We start from the raw sequence: 14,206 nt of genomic DNA, 5'->3' as shown, positions 1-14,206 counted from the left end.
TGCTTAGATAAAATTCCTTTAAAAACAAGTGAGTCAAAAAGAAACAGAAAATCTGAATAGTTCTGTGGCATTTAAATAAAATGAATTTATAATTTATGGACTTTAATCAAAGAAGATTTAAGGACCTGAATGTTTCACTGGAGAATTTTTATCAAATATTTAAAGGGGGAAATAATACCAATCCCACACAAAGTCTTTCAAAAAATTAAAGAAGAAGGAACATTTTTCAACTAGTTGTAAGATGCTAGTATTATCCTAACACACAAACTAGGTAGATGTACAAGAAAATAAAACCAAAACAATCTATAGGTTAATATTCCTCACAATGGTAGACACCAAAATAAAATTTACTGTGGACCTTAGATAAAATTCTACAAGTTGGATAAAATATACAAAATCCTTGCCTACTAGTCCATTCTCTTTTCTACATAAATGAAAAACTAAGTACTTCAGATACTGTGTTTATGATATGTCCTGGCAGAAAATCAAGCTATTCTGGGTCTTAGGTTTCTCTGCACTTTACCTGCTTCATGGGACGAAGGGAACCTATGGTTTTCCATCTACTAAATGCTGTCCAATTTGGGATCTCAGTAGGATCAAGTAGAATTTGTCTTCCCAGGAAGTTGGGACCTTCATAAGCTATCCATCTGCAAGAAAGAAGCAAAGAAAATGGGGCACTACACAACAAAAGGCTATCTGTTAGTAAAAAATCTGCTATGATTCATATGAGCTCATTCTTTATAACTTCTAGGTTTGTAGATTTTTTTTTTTAAATAGACTATTAAAAAAAGCAGGGAGGTCTAGGAGAAAGCTCACTGGAATGGAGGCTGCTCTGGTTTCCAATTAGAATGGTGGGCTCTTTACTTCCAAAATAAATATATGGCTACCTCCAGCTCTGAAATTCTGTATTCCTTTAATAACATCAATACATTTTTCATAGCATTAACATCCAAGACAGACCAGACCATAACCTCCCACTATAGAAAAAACATGTTCCCACCTTTTGGTCATCCTCTCATGGTGGCTTCTCAGGCTGGCTGAAACCTATCCAGACATCTTTTTCCACAATTTCAAAGACCACCAAGGACTACTTACAATTATTCACAGATGTCTCTCTTCTCACTCTTGCTTCAAGGATGGCTCTTCTGCAAATCCTCCCCAGTATTTCCCTGCCTTCAAACCTGATGCATTCAAGCATGCCAAAGTGCATGAGGCCTTCAGGTGAATGCCTGGTGTTCCAAGAGTTATTGAATGGAACCGAGCCATGCCCATTCCCTTTCAGTTGGCCATGGCAGGTTGAAAAGCTGTGTGAGATATGGCCCACAAACTGAAAAGACTATCTGACCCTTGACTTAGGTAGTTACCATGCTGGAGGGTTAAGGAGAAAAGGCTGGGATGGCCAAGAGGATGTGAAATCCTCAGCAGAACTCAAGGTCACTGTAAACAGTGCTTTAAGACAGTGTGTGATGAGGAGGTGGCTGCCTTGCTTGGTTCATATATGGTACCTCGAGTTACAGTGGGGCTGTCCTGCCTCAACCAAGGGATGTGTAACCTAGAAGATGAGGTGCACAGCGTCAGCAGCAGGAAAGACAGCCAGCTGATTTCAGAGGCTCATTCTCAGGAACAGGTTCATCCAGTGTTCAGGGTTTTGATGAGTGTTCCCAAAGAAGGTTCACATGCTAATGTTTTGGTCCACAGGGTGGTTCTGTTGGAACTTTCAGGGGGTGAAACCTAATGGGAGGTTCTCAGGTCATTGAGGATGTACCCACAAAGGGGACTATGGGCCTCTAGGCCCCCTACTCTTCCTTCTTCTTCTGGGACCATGATACAAGTGATTTTGCTCCACGTTGTGCTCCATGATTCGCATATCTTATGTGCCTCACTGGAGGCCCAGAAGAATAGGGTTGCTAATCTTGGGCTGGAACCTCCAGAACTATAAACCAAACTAAATTTTTTTCATTACAGTGACAGAAAGCTGACTAATACTGGGTTGTCACTGTGGCATTGTCTTCAACCCTTCAATTTTCAGGTGAAAATGTTTTCAACTTACAAAGGGCAGTATTCTTTAGGGACATGTGCCCGGGTTAGTTCACGAAGAGACTTCAATTTGTAACTAAAGTTGTGGGCAGAAGGGAGGAAGTGACGAAAGCTTAATCTGTTAAAACTATGAAAGCTTGTATGGAGACTTAAACTGACCATTATTAGGAAAGTCTACCCTATTTCCCACAACTAGGGTCAGACTTAGTCAAATTACAGATAGGTGAACAAGATGCATCACCCTCCTTCAAACCCTTCTTACCTACACCAATCTAAATTGCCAGACTGGGGCAAAGGCAAGTTAATACGGCCAGAGAGAGGCTTAGCCTCTCCGCCTCACAGATTCTTTTTTTTTTTTTTTTTTAATATTTATTTTTTGGTTGTAACTGGACATTATTTATTTATTTATTTATTTATTTATTTATTTATTGTTATATGGTGCTGAGGATCAAATCCAGGGCCTCCCACGTGCTAGGTGAGCGCTCTACCACTGAGCCACAATCCCAGCCCCTCACAGATTCTTTAAATGGGCAGAACAGTTTCAGTTATAGAATTTAAGCAAGATTTTAAGGAACTGTAACTAATTATATCTTGATATTAATGAATTCCACAGGTGGAAAGGCTGTGTGGGATGATGCATTAAAATATGACCTTCATTACCATCCTAGATCAAAGATATGACATAACATGGGGTTTAAAAAAGTAGAAGTCACTGAGGGTAGGTGGCTGTGCATTAAATGGTATCCTGTAAGCCATTTGTAGCCTAGGTAAACCTTTAGCCAGCCCTCACTATTTAATTTATATATACTAATTTCTCTTCTAGAGAATTTGGAATAGTAGGTAGATAATAATTCAAACAGAACAAATAATAATAAGGTAAAACACCAGTTTCCCAGAAAAGAGTAAAAATATAAGGTGAGAAAATTTCAGTGGTGAATTAAATATCTATTTCATTCAGGAGTAGAAAAATATTATGAAAGTCCTAAATTGTAGTAATGCAAAATTCAGTTCAAATACACTTTGTTAATTGGTAAATGATATTGTGGAATCTTAAGCTTAGATACAATAAATCAATTTATTTTAATAGACATTAAACCTTGGGAAATGACCCAGAGAAGAAATTAAAACTGTTCTACATGTGACTAATATAAAAACCATTTACTGCAATAGTTGACTTAATTTTCAGTTTATACTCTGGTCTGTCTTGTTGACTAACCCCAGATATTTAAACAGTTGATTATCACACAATTTAAAAGCCATAAGAAATTAAAAATGGCCATTTTTATATTAGCCATCAAAAGTTGTATGTTTTTAGTTGATGTCTAGTATGAAAATATTAGCAGTGCTGATAGGAGGCAGGCTTAAATGCCACACTCTTCAGCAATGGCCTGAGAATCAGATTATCCTGGAAGCAAAGAGAGCTTCACCTTCAGAGCTGTTCACGTGCAGACCTCTCACAATTTTTGATTTTAAATATACAAGTTCATACCTAATTTTTGTATGAATAATTTTTAGTTTCATTTTCTAAAGGCAGCGTCCCAAATTATAAAAGTGCAGGCCTTATCATCTTGGATCCACCCTAATAACCTAAGTGAATTAAAACACTGGCAGGTAGGCTAGGTCATTCCACATGTGTTATTATCCATCTTATAAGAGGTGTCCTCCCAAAGCTCCTGTTAATGCAGGAATATTCAGAGGTAAATGACCAGATTATGAGAGCTGTAATGTAATCAGTACATCCTAGTTTGAACAGACTGCCTGGGTGGTAGCTGTAGCGGCTGGGGCATGGCTGCACAAAGTGGGTCATTGGGGGCATGCCCTGGAAGAGTTGTTCTTCCTTTGGCTCCTCCTTTGTCTCTCTGCTTCCAGAACCCCCCATGAGCTGAACAGTTTTCCTCTGCTGGGCCCTTCTCCCATGAAGTGCTACCTCACCTTTGGTTCAGAGAATGGAGTCAACTGTATAGGCAGGCTGAGACCTCTGAAACTGAGCCCCAGGTAAATTTTCCTCCTCTAAATTGTTCTTTTTGGATATTTTGGTCGCAGCAGTGAAAAAGGTAACTAAAACAATATGCAAAATAGTAACCTGGAGGGAAGTACTCTAGAATAAACATGCCGTCAAGTCAAAATGCAATAAAACAATCTTAGTCTTACAAACAGTCACAGATGCAGGCAATAGTATTCACAGTGAAAGTTGTTAGTTAAATGAAATTTCTCATGAGAAGAAAGCAAGTTCAATCAGGGAAATCTGATTGACCTGCTCCATGACACATGCTCTGACAAAGTGGTGCCCTTTGTCTCCCAAGGGGCTCTTCCCCCAGACTACTGTATGCTGCTACTGATGGAACAACACAGTCTTCTCTTATTTAAACAGAAACTACTATTACTATATTAAGAAATAAAAGGAGTAAGAATATCATCAGACCACAACAAAAACAGGGAAAAACCAACCATGCAACACTGTCCTAAAACAGTGATCAAATCAAACCAAGCTCTTCTCTCATACTTACAGTCCACTTTTTACCCATACAGACTGGGTATAGAAGTGCAGGTCCTTGTTCAAAACAGAGTTCACAGCTTCTTCAAGGTGCAACTCTCTTCCCTCACAATGTTCCAGAGCAAAAAGGCTGATTGAGGGTTCTTCAAAAATCTAACAGCCCCAAAAAGAGAAAGCATTACCATATGGAATAGCCACACCTCAGTAACACCCTACTTTGAAGGCAAGGCACCTTGCATCCGACAGTCTCAAATGGATGAAATTTACTGCTCTACCCACTGAAGATATTACAGGGAAGGCCACACTGGAGAGATTTGCTTCTATTAGTAATTTTTACTCACTATTTTAAAGTTGAAATTATCAGAAAAGTAATCTTCATAACTCAAAAAAGGGACACAATAAAAAGTTACACTTGGTTCCAAATTGCATATTAAGGTCTTGTGGTAGTGTAACAGGTACCACATAACACTGTTGATGCCAGTGCTTTTAGTTGGCAATAGAATAAATATCAAACGGAACAGTACCTTCATTTCCCAAAATACTACAGAAGCAGTCACTGAGAATGGAGGACTTTATGGCCCTATCCTCTTACATTCTTAGGAGGGCAATAAAAGGCAATTTAATTTAAAAAATAGCTAGAAGGCACAGGAAGAAAGGAGATTTCTCCATTAAAATTAAGTATTCCCTCAATTCATCATGTCAGACAATAACAGAATCAATATTGTTCCTTTTCCTTCATTAGTATATGCAAGTCATCATGCTAAGAAACTTAGGGGATGAGAAATAAAAACAAGTCAACATCCTAGTATTTGGGGCATTACTACCTAACAGCTAAATTAGGAGAATTACAGATATCATTAATGCAATCTAGAGTCACCACACACACACACACACACACACACACACACACACATCCTGTAAGAGTAGTCATAAGAAATCTATATTATTTTTAGCAGAAGGGAGAAGAAATCAAGGAATCTTTAAGAATGTGGTGGTATGTGAGCTCCGTTTCAAAGGATACAACAGATCTGGAAGGCTGAGAGAGAACAGAGGGAAGGCACACTGTGCAAAGCATGGGAGACAGTTGCATGGATACATCAAATGAGCTGCAAGCAGAACCATTTAGTTAAAATACAGAGTCTGACGAGAAATAGAGTGAAGTACTTACACTGTCTTATTGTGTACTGAGTTGCCTGCTTCCCCCCTACAGCAACAGAGCAGGTGCAGATTATTGCCAGGGAAAGTCCTTGAAGGCTTTTGATATAAGGACTATGATTGCCCTGAAGTATCTTTAACTTAGTAAAGGAGAAGCAGTACACTAGCAGAGGGACTATGGTTGGGTCAAATAACATTAAATAAACCCTCAAAAAGCATCTTGCACTCAAAAGTGAACTGAAGATACACCTGCAACTGGAGCAAAAAGAAATATCAAAGCGTTACTCTTTGCAGCATTGTTTGGGATATCAAAGGATGGGGAATCATTTAAACGCCCACCAAGAGGAAACTGGTTGAATAAATTATGGTACATTCATAGAGGAATCCTGTGTAGCTGTAAAAAGGAATCAGGATCTCATTACGGAATGATAACCAAGATAAATTCTTCAGAGACAAGTGAGGAATACTGTAGAATAGCATATTTTATGTGCTAAAATTTTGTAGTAAAGAAAAACATATATATGCGCGCGCGCACACACACACACACAGCCCCACACACATATATACTTGTATATACATTAAAATATTTGTAAAAAATAAATACAAAACCAGTATCCATGACCACCCTTTGGGAGGACAGCAACAGGGAAGACAAAGGGCACCAGTGGAATGAGTGGGAACAGTTTTTCACTAATGCCTTTTGGTATACTTTTTGATTTCTGAATCATGGGAATATATTATTTACTTGGAGGTTTAAATTGTCAGTTATTATGCATATGTTGCATTGTGTGTGTGTTTATGGGTTTTTCTTAAAATGGACCTTAGGAAACTTATCTGGCACCAACATAAATGAAGAATAAAGACAGAAATTCTGTTATAGCACCAGTAGACTGCTAGAAGATTAGAGACCAAAGAAAAAGAGACTGGACCTGAAATTCAGACCTGTATTGGGGGACAGAAGGAAGGTTAGGAAGAAGGGTATTGGAGAACAGAAGGAAAATTAGGAACAGGGGATGGCCAGGAAAACCCCTGAACAATAGAGTAGACTTGCAAAGAAATGCAAGGAGTAAGTGAATAAAAAGAGGTAGAATGCTGTGGCTGGGAGCATGGTGGTATTTTGACCTTTATGAGGAAACCAGGAGCAAAAACTTATCTAGCAACTAATAACTTATGTTTAGAGCTGGGTGTCTTCATTGTAAGATAAGAGGCAGGCTAAGCCTTTCAGAGACATTCAACCGTACACTGGACCTTTGGTACGGAGTTCAGAGGGAAAAGACCAGGCATAGAGTGAAGTTCAGAAACTCTCAGAAGCTGGATAACCACTGAAGCCTTGGGTGTAGGAAAAGGAGAGCCCAAAGAAAGCCCTCTACATTACATTAGTAAAGGAGAAATAAAGTAATAGGGAAGAGTGGTCCCACAACACACAACCTCCAGCAATGCTGAGGAGGGGGTGACTGCAATAAAGCTTGGGGGTTTGGCAAGTAGAGGCCAATGGAGAGCTTTATGAGAGCCACCTTGGTGGCATATCTGTACTGAGGGGGAAACCTGGGCTGTCAGGACTGAGGAGTAAATGGTGAGAAATTGCAGACAGGGTATACAGACAATTTTTAAAAGAAATTTGATGAAGAGAAGAGAAGAGAAATAGGGCAGTGACCTCTGAACTTGCTCATGGGTACAGTGGAAAGTCACAATGAACAGAAAGACAGACGGTTCCAGAGAAGGAATGAGAAGTCCAATTTACTGCTTCTTCAGAACTACTTGTTGGAATAGGTCAGTAAGGGAAAGGACCATACTGGAAGGGATGAAATAAAAGCCAAGACAGGAAAAGGAAAAGGATGCTGAGAAACTTCCATTTAAAAATAGGAGAACATCTTAGTAAATTTCTCTTTATGTGGCCAAGGCTGCCCTCTGACCAGAGGTCTTAAGCACTGTCCACTACAACTTTCTGCACCCTGAGAAATGGTATCTGCACTCTCCACTATGGCTGTCACTGGTCACTCGTGAGCATGAGCACAAGTGACCAAGGGACTGAATTCAAGTCATTTAATTGAAACTTAAAAATTCATGTATGGCTAGTGCCATGGTTCTGGATAGTGTCCTACAGATTGGGTGACACTGGGAAATAATGTAACAATCACCTTGAAGTGAGACAGTAAGCCTGGGGTAAAAAAGCTGCCCAGGAGCACTTCTCTTTCTCACAGTAACCATTACTGACTGGGCAGGAGCAGAAATGCATTACTAGTCACTGAGATACTGAGTGATCACAGGCAAGATCAGGCACCTCGACTGCTACCTGTGAAATAAAAACTGGAAGCATCCCATAAGTTCAGAGAATAAATTAGAAGTGACTGAAAATGAGGAGACAATCAGAATCCACAGGATAAGCCTCTGACTTAATGTTGGATTTTTTCCAACATCCTCACCCTCAGGCTTTAAAAAAATCATTTCAGCTGACCGCTATACACACATTTACCTGTGGTGATGTCTGTGGCCCCTGCCTGTCCAGATGCCTTGCCTTTCTTCCCTTCCTCCAAAAGTCTCTAAAACTTTTTTTTTTTTTTCCTAATTCACTTGACAACAAAATCTGACCTGAAAAAATAGATGGCTGTTTAAATATTTAGTCCAATCTGTGTAGCTATGCATTTAGTTATGGAGTTCGTGCCAGAACTCGGCTGAGGGTGTTTTCTTATATACTACATTACCATGTAATATTTAAAAAGTTCCAAATCTCAAAATACATTCAGACTAGGGATGGTAGAACTGTCTTCACTCATTTACTTTCTACAATTTACTTTTAATGTAGCCACTACTGCTATCCAGCTTTGCAGATGAAGCATCAAGACATGGGTCACACAGTTAGTGGAAGAGCTGGTGTTTCAGTCTAGACGCTGTGGCCTTAGAGGCTGTTCTTAACTCCATGCTACTGTCCTGAAGTGTTCTAGGTACCAATAAGGTTATAATGCAGATTATTTCCAATTGGCAGGTGTGATGAGCACTTGACCTCATTGTGCTCAGCTGGTAAGTATCCAGGATCCATTTTATTTACCTTGCTCATTGGCTAAACAAATGTATCTGCCATCTCAATTTGAAGCTCTGAGACCCTGGTACAAGTCCTCTGCTAGAATAAACTACATTTATATCAACACATCTTCAATATAACTGGATAAAAATTTTAAATCTAAGTTACTCCTAAGACTTTAAACTAGGCTGGAATTGTGGCTCAGTGGTAGAACACTTGCCTAGCATGTGTGAGGCACTGGGTTCGACTCTCAGCACCACATACCAATAAATAAATAAAATTAAAAAATCATCAACAACTAATAAAAAAATGTTAAAAAAAGACTTTGAATACTGTTAAATTCCAAAGAATTACCAAACTGTGCTGCCCAAAAGTTATTTAAAATGATAATAATTTAATAGAAGGCTCAAAAATCTCTAAGACTCCAATCTTAAGTAGTCAAGGTCTATTATATTAAAACAAAATCCTACAAATGCCTACAGGCTATCAAAAATCTTAAGCGTTGCACAAAAATATAAATTAATCATTGTCTGTGAGCTGTTACAATATTATTAAGCACTTATGTGCTAAAGTTTTCATAGGCACTGGCTCATTTAATCCCCACATTTTAGAAACTTGCCCAGGGTCACTCAGGTAATAATTATTAATGGTGGAGTCAGGACTTGACCCAAAGTCTGTCAGACACCAAAGCAAACTCTTTACAAGGAACTATAATTTTTCTTACAAAACCTTTCATTTGGTTTAGAAAATCAGTTTCAAAATAGAACTATCTTTCTTAACTGAATTTTATTCTTTTTAAGAAATATTGTAATACATTTTAAAAAGAATAAGTAACACAGTATATGACCATGTGCTCTAGATCCTGAAGTATTACATTTTAATTTTACTTCATTTGTATCACATTTATTTTTAACTGATGCATAATATGTACCTATTAGTGGGGTACACTGTGATAATTCAATATATGTATATGATGTGCAATGAGCAAATCAGGGTTATTAGTATTTCCGTCTCCTTAAACATTTATTACTTGTGTTGGGAACCATTGAACTCCTCTCTTCTAGTTCTTCATAAAACATATAATAAATTACTGTAAACCAGTCAAACATATATGGAATTTTGTATCCAAAAAAGTTTTTGGTACCAGGGATTGAACCCAGAGGTACTTAACCACTGAGCCACATTCCCTGCCCTTTCTTGTATTTTATTTAGAGACTTAGCGCTTGTTGAGGCTGGCTTTGAACTTGAGATTCTCCCACCTCAGCCTCCCTAGCTGCTGGGGTTATAGGTGTGGGCCACTGTGCCTGGTTGTATCAAAATTTTAAATAAATAAAACATACCAAATATAGTAAAAAATAAGTCCCCTCTTTGCCCTTCCCTCCTCCTTTGCCTTTCCCTAGAGGTACCCACTATGTTGAAGTTGCTGTGGCTTCTTCCAGCTCATATTTTTATACTTCTAGTTATGCATCCTTTGTTTTTAAAATTTCCGGAAACATATGTTACTCTAACAACCTTTAGCAACCTTTTTTTTTTTCCAATTGTGTTTGAAATTTACCTGTTCACGTAACTGGCTTTCCGTTCCCTACTAATCATATGCTTTACTGCTTTCTCTTGCATGAATGTGCTGTGGCTTGTTTCACCCAGCAATGATGCAAATGCTGCCCTCATTTCCCCCCTATCATAACCGATGCTTCTTTCACTAGCTGTACAGGAATAATCCCACTTCTCTGCAACTAAATCAAATTTTGTTATTTTTAAATGTTTGTATGTAAAGTAAGGTAATGTTACCGTGTTACTGATTTAATTTATATTTCCGTGATTGCTAGTGAGGTTGACAATCTTTTGTATGAACTAAGCCATCTTCTTCTATGAACTATTTAAATTCTGTCAAATTTCTGTCAGTCTAAAAATGGATTTTTAAATTGAAAATCCACTGATTTTTTGAAAGATTGTTTGAATGAGCTCATTTTAAATTCCGTACAGTAAACTTTTGTGAGTTATCTGTACTACAAAGATATTCTCTGTTTGTGTAGCAGGCTGAATAACCCCGCCCTACTCCCTCTTCAAAATCCTAATTCTGCAAATACAGTATGTTATCTAACACAGTAAATGGAACTTCAAAGAAAGATAAAGAATTAAGGATCTTAAGACAGGGACATCAGTCTGGATTATTCAGGTAAATACATATAACTACAGGTATCCCTGTAACAGAGAGACAGAAGGGTCCATAAGAGTGAGTTTGGAGGGATGCACTTTGAAGATGGAGAAGGCATACAGTCAGGAAAAGCAGCTGGCCTCTGGAAGTTGGAAAAGGTAAACCAATGCATTAGCCCCTAAATATTCCTAGGGAGAACTTGGCCCTGTTAAAACCTTCAATTTACCTGTAGGAAGATCCATTTCTGGCTTCTGACAACCATAACTATAAGGTATCATATTTCTGCTGTTTTAAGCTAGTAAATCTGTAGTAATTTTGTTACATCAGTGCTATGCTTTGAATGTCCCCACTAAAACTCATGTTGAAATTTGATTCTCAACCTCAGGCCCTCAAAGGCTTGAACCTCAATCCAACTATGGTATTTGGAGGTGATTAAAGTGAAATAAAACCATAAGGGTTAAAAGTGAAATAAAACCAACAGGACTGTGGCTTTATAAGAGGAGGAGGAGAGACCTGAGCTAGGGAGCTCAGTTCCTCTCCCATGCGATGCTGTGCACTGTCTTGGGGCTCTGCAGAGTCCCAACCAGAAAAGATAACTTACCAGATGTGGCTGTATCTTGAGCTTTCCAACTTTCAGAAGAACCATAAGCCAAGTAAACTTTTTTATATATAAATTACCATGTCTGGGGTGTTCAGTTATAGCAATAGAAAATAAATTGGGACAAGCAGCAACAAGAAACTACTATGCTTTTTCTTACTAACCAATGCTTTTGGTGTTTAAAAGAAATCGATCCTATTTCAAGATCATTAGCATAGTTTCCTCTGTTTTCCTTTAAGTTGTGAGGTTTACTTCCCACTTTTAGGTTGTGTTTCAAGTTCAGTAATGTTCTAACTATCGTTTTCCATGTAAAGAGCCAACTATACTAACACCATTTAACAGTTCATAATAGCTACATTGTAAGGCTCTCTGTGTCATCTTCCATGTTTTGGTATTATGTAAGGCAGTTTTTATGCTACTTACCCTATTCCACTGTTTCACAGGTCATTCCTTGCACTAGTACCCAAAACCTTAATTATTACTACTGCATAATGACTATGCATTTGCTAAGATGATTAATCCTACCTGTTATCCTAAAAATTATTGTCATGATTGTGGACCCATTCTTTTTTTTTTATTTTTTTTATTTATTTTTTTATTATTTTATTGTTGGTTGTTCAAAACATTACATAGTTCTTAATATACCATATTTCACAGATTGATTCAAGTGGGTTATGAACTCCCATTTTTACCCCGTATACAGATTGCTGTGTCACATCAGTTACATTTCCATTGATTTACAAATTGCCTTTCTAGTGACTGATGTATTCTGCTGTCTATCCCATTCTCCACTGTCCCCTCACCCCTCCCCTCCCCTCCCCTCCCCTTCTCTCTCTCCATCCCCTCTACTATAAGTGGACCCATTCTTTTACAAATTAATTTTAGGATAATTAGCTACTAATTGTGTGTGTGTGTTGTCATGCTTTATCCACCCCCACAACCAAAATAGACAAAAATTGTAAACACTTTGGAAGTGTATTGATTTGGGGGGAACCATACCTTTGAAATTTATTGTCTTTTCATCTAAAACACAATCTTACTCCACCTTTTATGTACTTTTGATACAGCTTTTATAATTTGCTTCAGAAAGGGCTTATTGTCTTATATTAGGTTTATTCCTATGTACCCTATAGTTTAATTGCTACTTTTCTTGTATCTATCTACTTTAAGTATGCACATTAATCCCAATAACTTATTTGTAGATGCTCTTAACAGTCTTGTTTTTTCCACTATACTTTTCTTTTTGTTTTTTGTTTGTTTCAATCTTATAAATTGGCCAGGACTGCAGAGTACTGTGGATTACAGGTGGTGATAGCAAAGACCTTTGTCTTCTGCCTGAATTTAAAGGAACCGCTTCAGATGTCTCACTAGCAGGGGGATGTTTACTGTGGATTTATGCTGGTGTTCATGTTCACAATGTATAAAATCATACTTTTGATGATATACGGGTTCAGTTTAATATCAACTAAATTCTTCTACTCTTTATAAACTCACAGCATCCTTTTGCTCTAGGGCTGGATTTTAAAGTCTTCCTATATTTGGGGCTGTGTCTCTTATTCAGTACTCTTGCAGAGAATGAATCACTCTTGTTAACTCTTATTACACCTCTTAAGATCATTTATGTCACCAGTCATAATTTCATATTCAGGTTTTCTACAGTCTCTTGTTATGTTTCTTTGACTCTGTCTGCTTATAGCTGCCAAGACAGGATTATTACTTCAAAGAAGGCCAAACTTCTATGCCAAACCACCATAGAGACATCAGAGAAGCAATGTGCAGACTATTGCTCCCATGGCAACACAATAAAAACAGGTTACCCAACACACTATTGGGCCAATATTTATTATGCCTTACACTGTAGTTTGAAGCATTCACTTCCTTCTTGGATCGATCAAGAGTTGCTTAGGTTTCCTGCTCTCATTTATTATGTACCCATTATTCTTTTAATATCCAGTTTGACTTTAAAGCATTTCATTAGTAGCTGGCAGCTATGAATTATGGTTTTTGAAAAAACAAACAAACAAATAAACAAACCACTTTTGCACCCTCCTCTGACTTCCAAATCTACCAGTAGAACATTGTACGTAGATAAGATACAAGTCCACTGCAAGTTCAAAGTACAACCCCTCTTATGGAAAGAACTGAAGTAGACCAACAAATTGTATACAAGTACTGCTTACATAATTTTAGGCAAGAATAAATTAGCTTACTTAGTGTATTTATTAATGGATTCTTGACATCTTTATGGGCCATGTGCTAAGCAGAGGTGACCAAAATGTGAAAGAATTTAAGCTACAAATAAATACAGATCTTGCCCTAAATGACTTTACAGGTTCCATAGTTGTGATAAAAGTAGAAAGTGAAAAGCATCTTAAGATTCAGTGAAAGAATATTCAGGGCAGATAAATATCACTTCAAGAAACTGTCTCAGGAGGCTGAGACAGGAGGATCACAAGTTCAAAGCCAGCCTCAGCAAAAGCAAGTTGCTAAGCAACTCAGTGAGACCCTATCTCTAAATAAAATACAAAATAGGGCTAGGGATGTGGCTCAGTGGTTGAGTGCCCCTGAGTTCAATCCCCAATTACCACCCCCCCACCCCAAAAAATAAAAGGGAGAGAAAGAAATGTGGATCACTGAAAGGTTCTTAGAACTGGGGTCCTTTGAATTAGGTCTTAAATGATTAAAAGAAGAGAAAGAAAAAAAGGTGTGTTATGTTTCCATATAAGCGATACAAAATAAGAGATAGTT

General features: G+C 37.9%; 1 protein-coding gene across 2 annotated transcripts in view; it reads right to left on the bottom strand.

The window, feature by feature from the left end:
• The window catches only part of CRYBG3 (crystallin beta-gamma domain containing 3), a 108,366-nt gene that overhangs the window by 6,180 nt on the left and 87,980 nt on the right, over positions 1-14,206 (bottom strand). For both annotated transcript variants that reach the window (XM_081301036.1, XM_081301035.1), the window contains exons 18-19: positions 4,545-4,684; positions 524-647 (exon numbers count right to left, since the gene is read on the bottom strand). In XM_081301036.1, coding sequence (XP_081157162.1) covers positions 524-647; positions 4,545-4,684 — 264 coding nt within the window. The remainder of the gene's footprint in view (positions 1-523; positions 648-4,544; positions 4,685-14,206) is intronic.

This window comes from Spermophilus citellus, assembly GCF_964194105.1.
Source record: "Spermophilus citellus genome assembly, chromosome: 7".
Lineage (NCBI taxonomy): Eukaryota > Metazoa > Chordata > Mammalia > Rodentia > Sciuridae > Spermophilus > Spermophilus citellus.
This window is presented reverse-complemented; position numbering and strand designations above follow the sequence as displayed.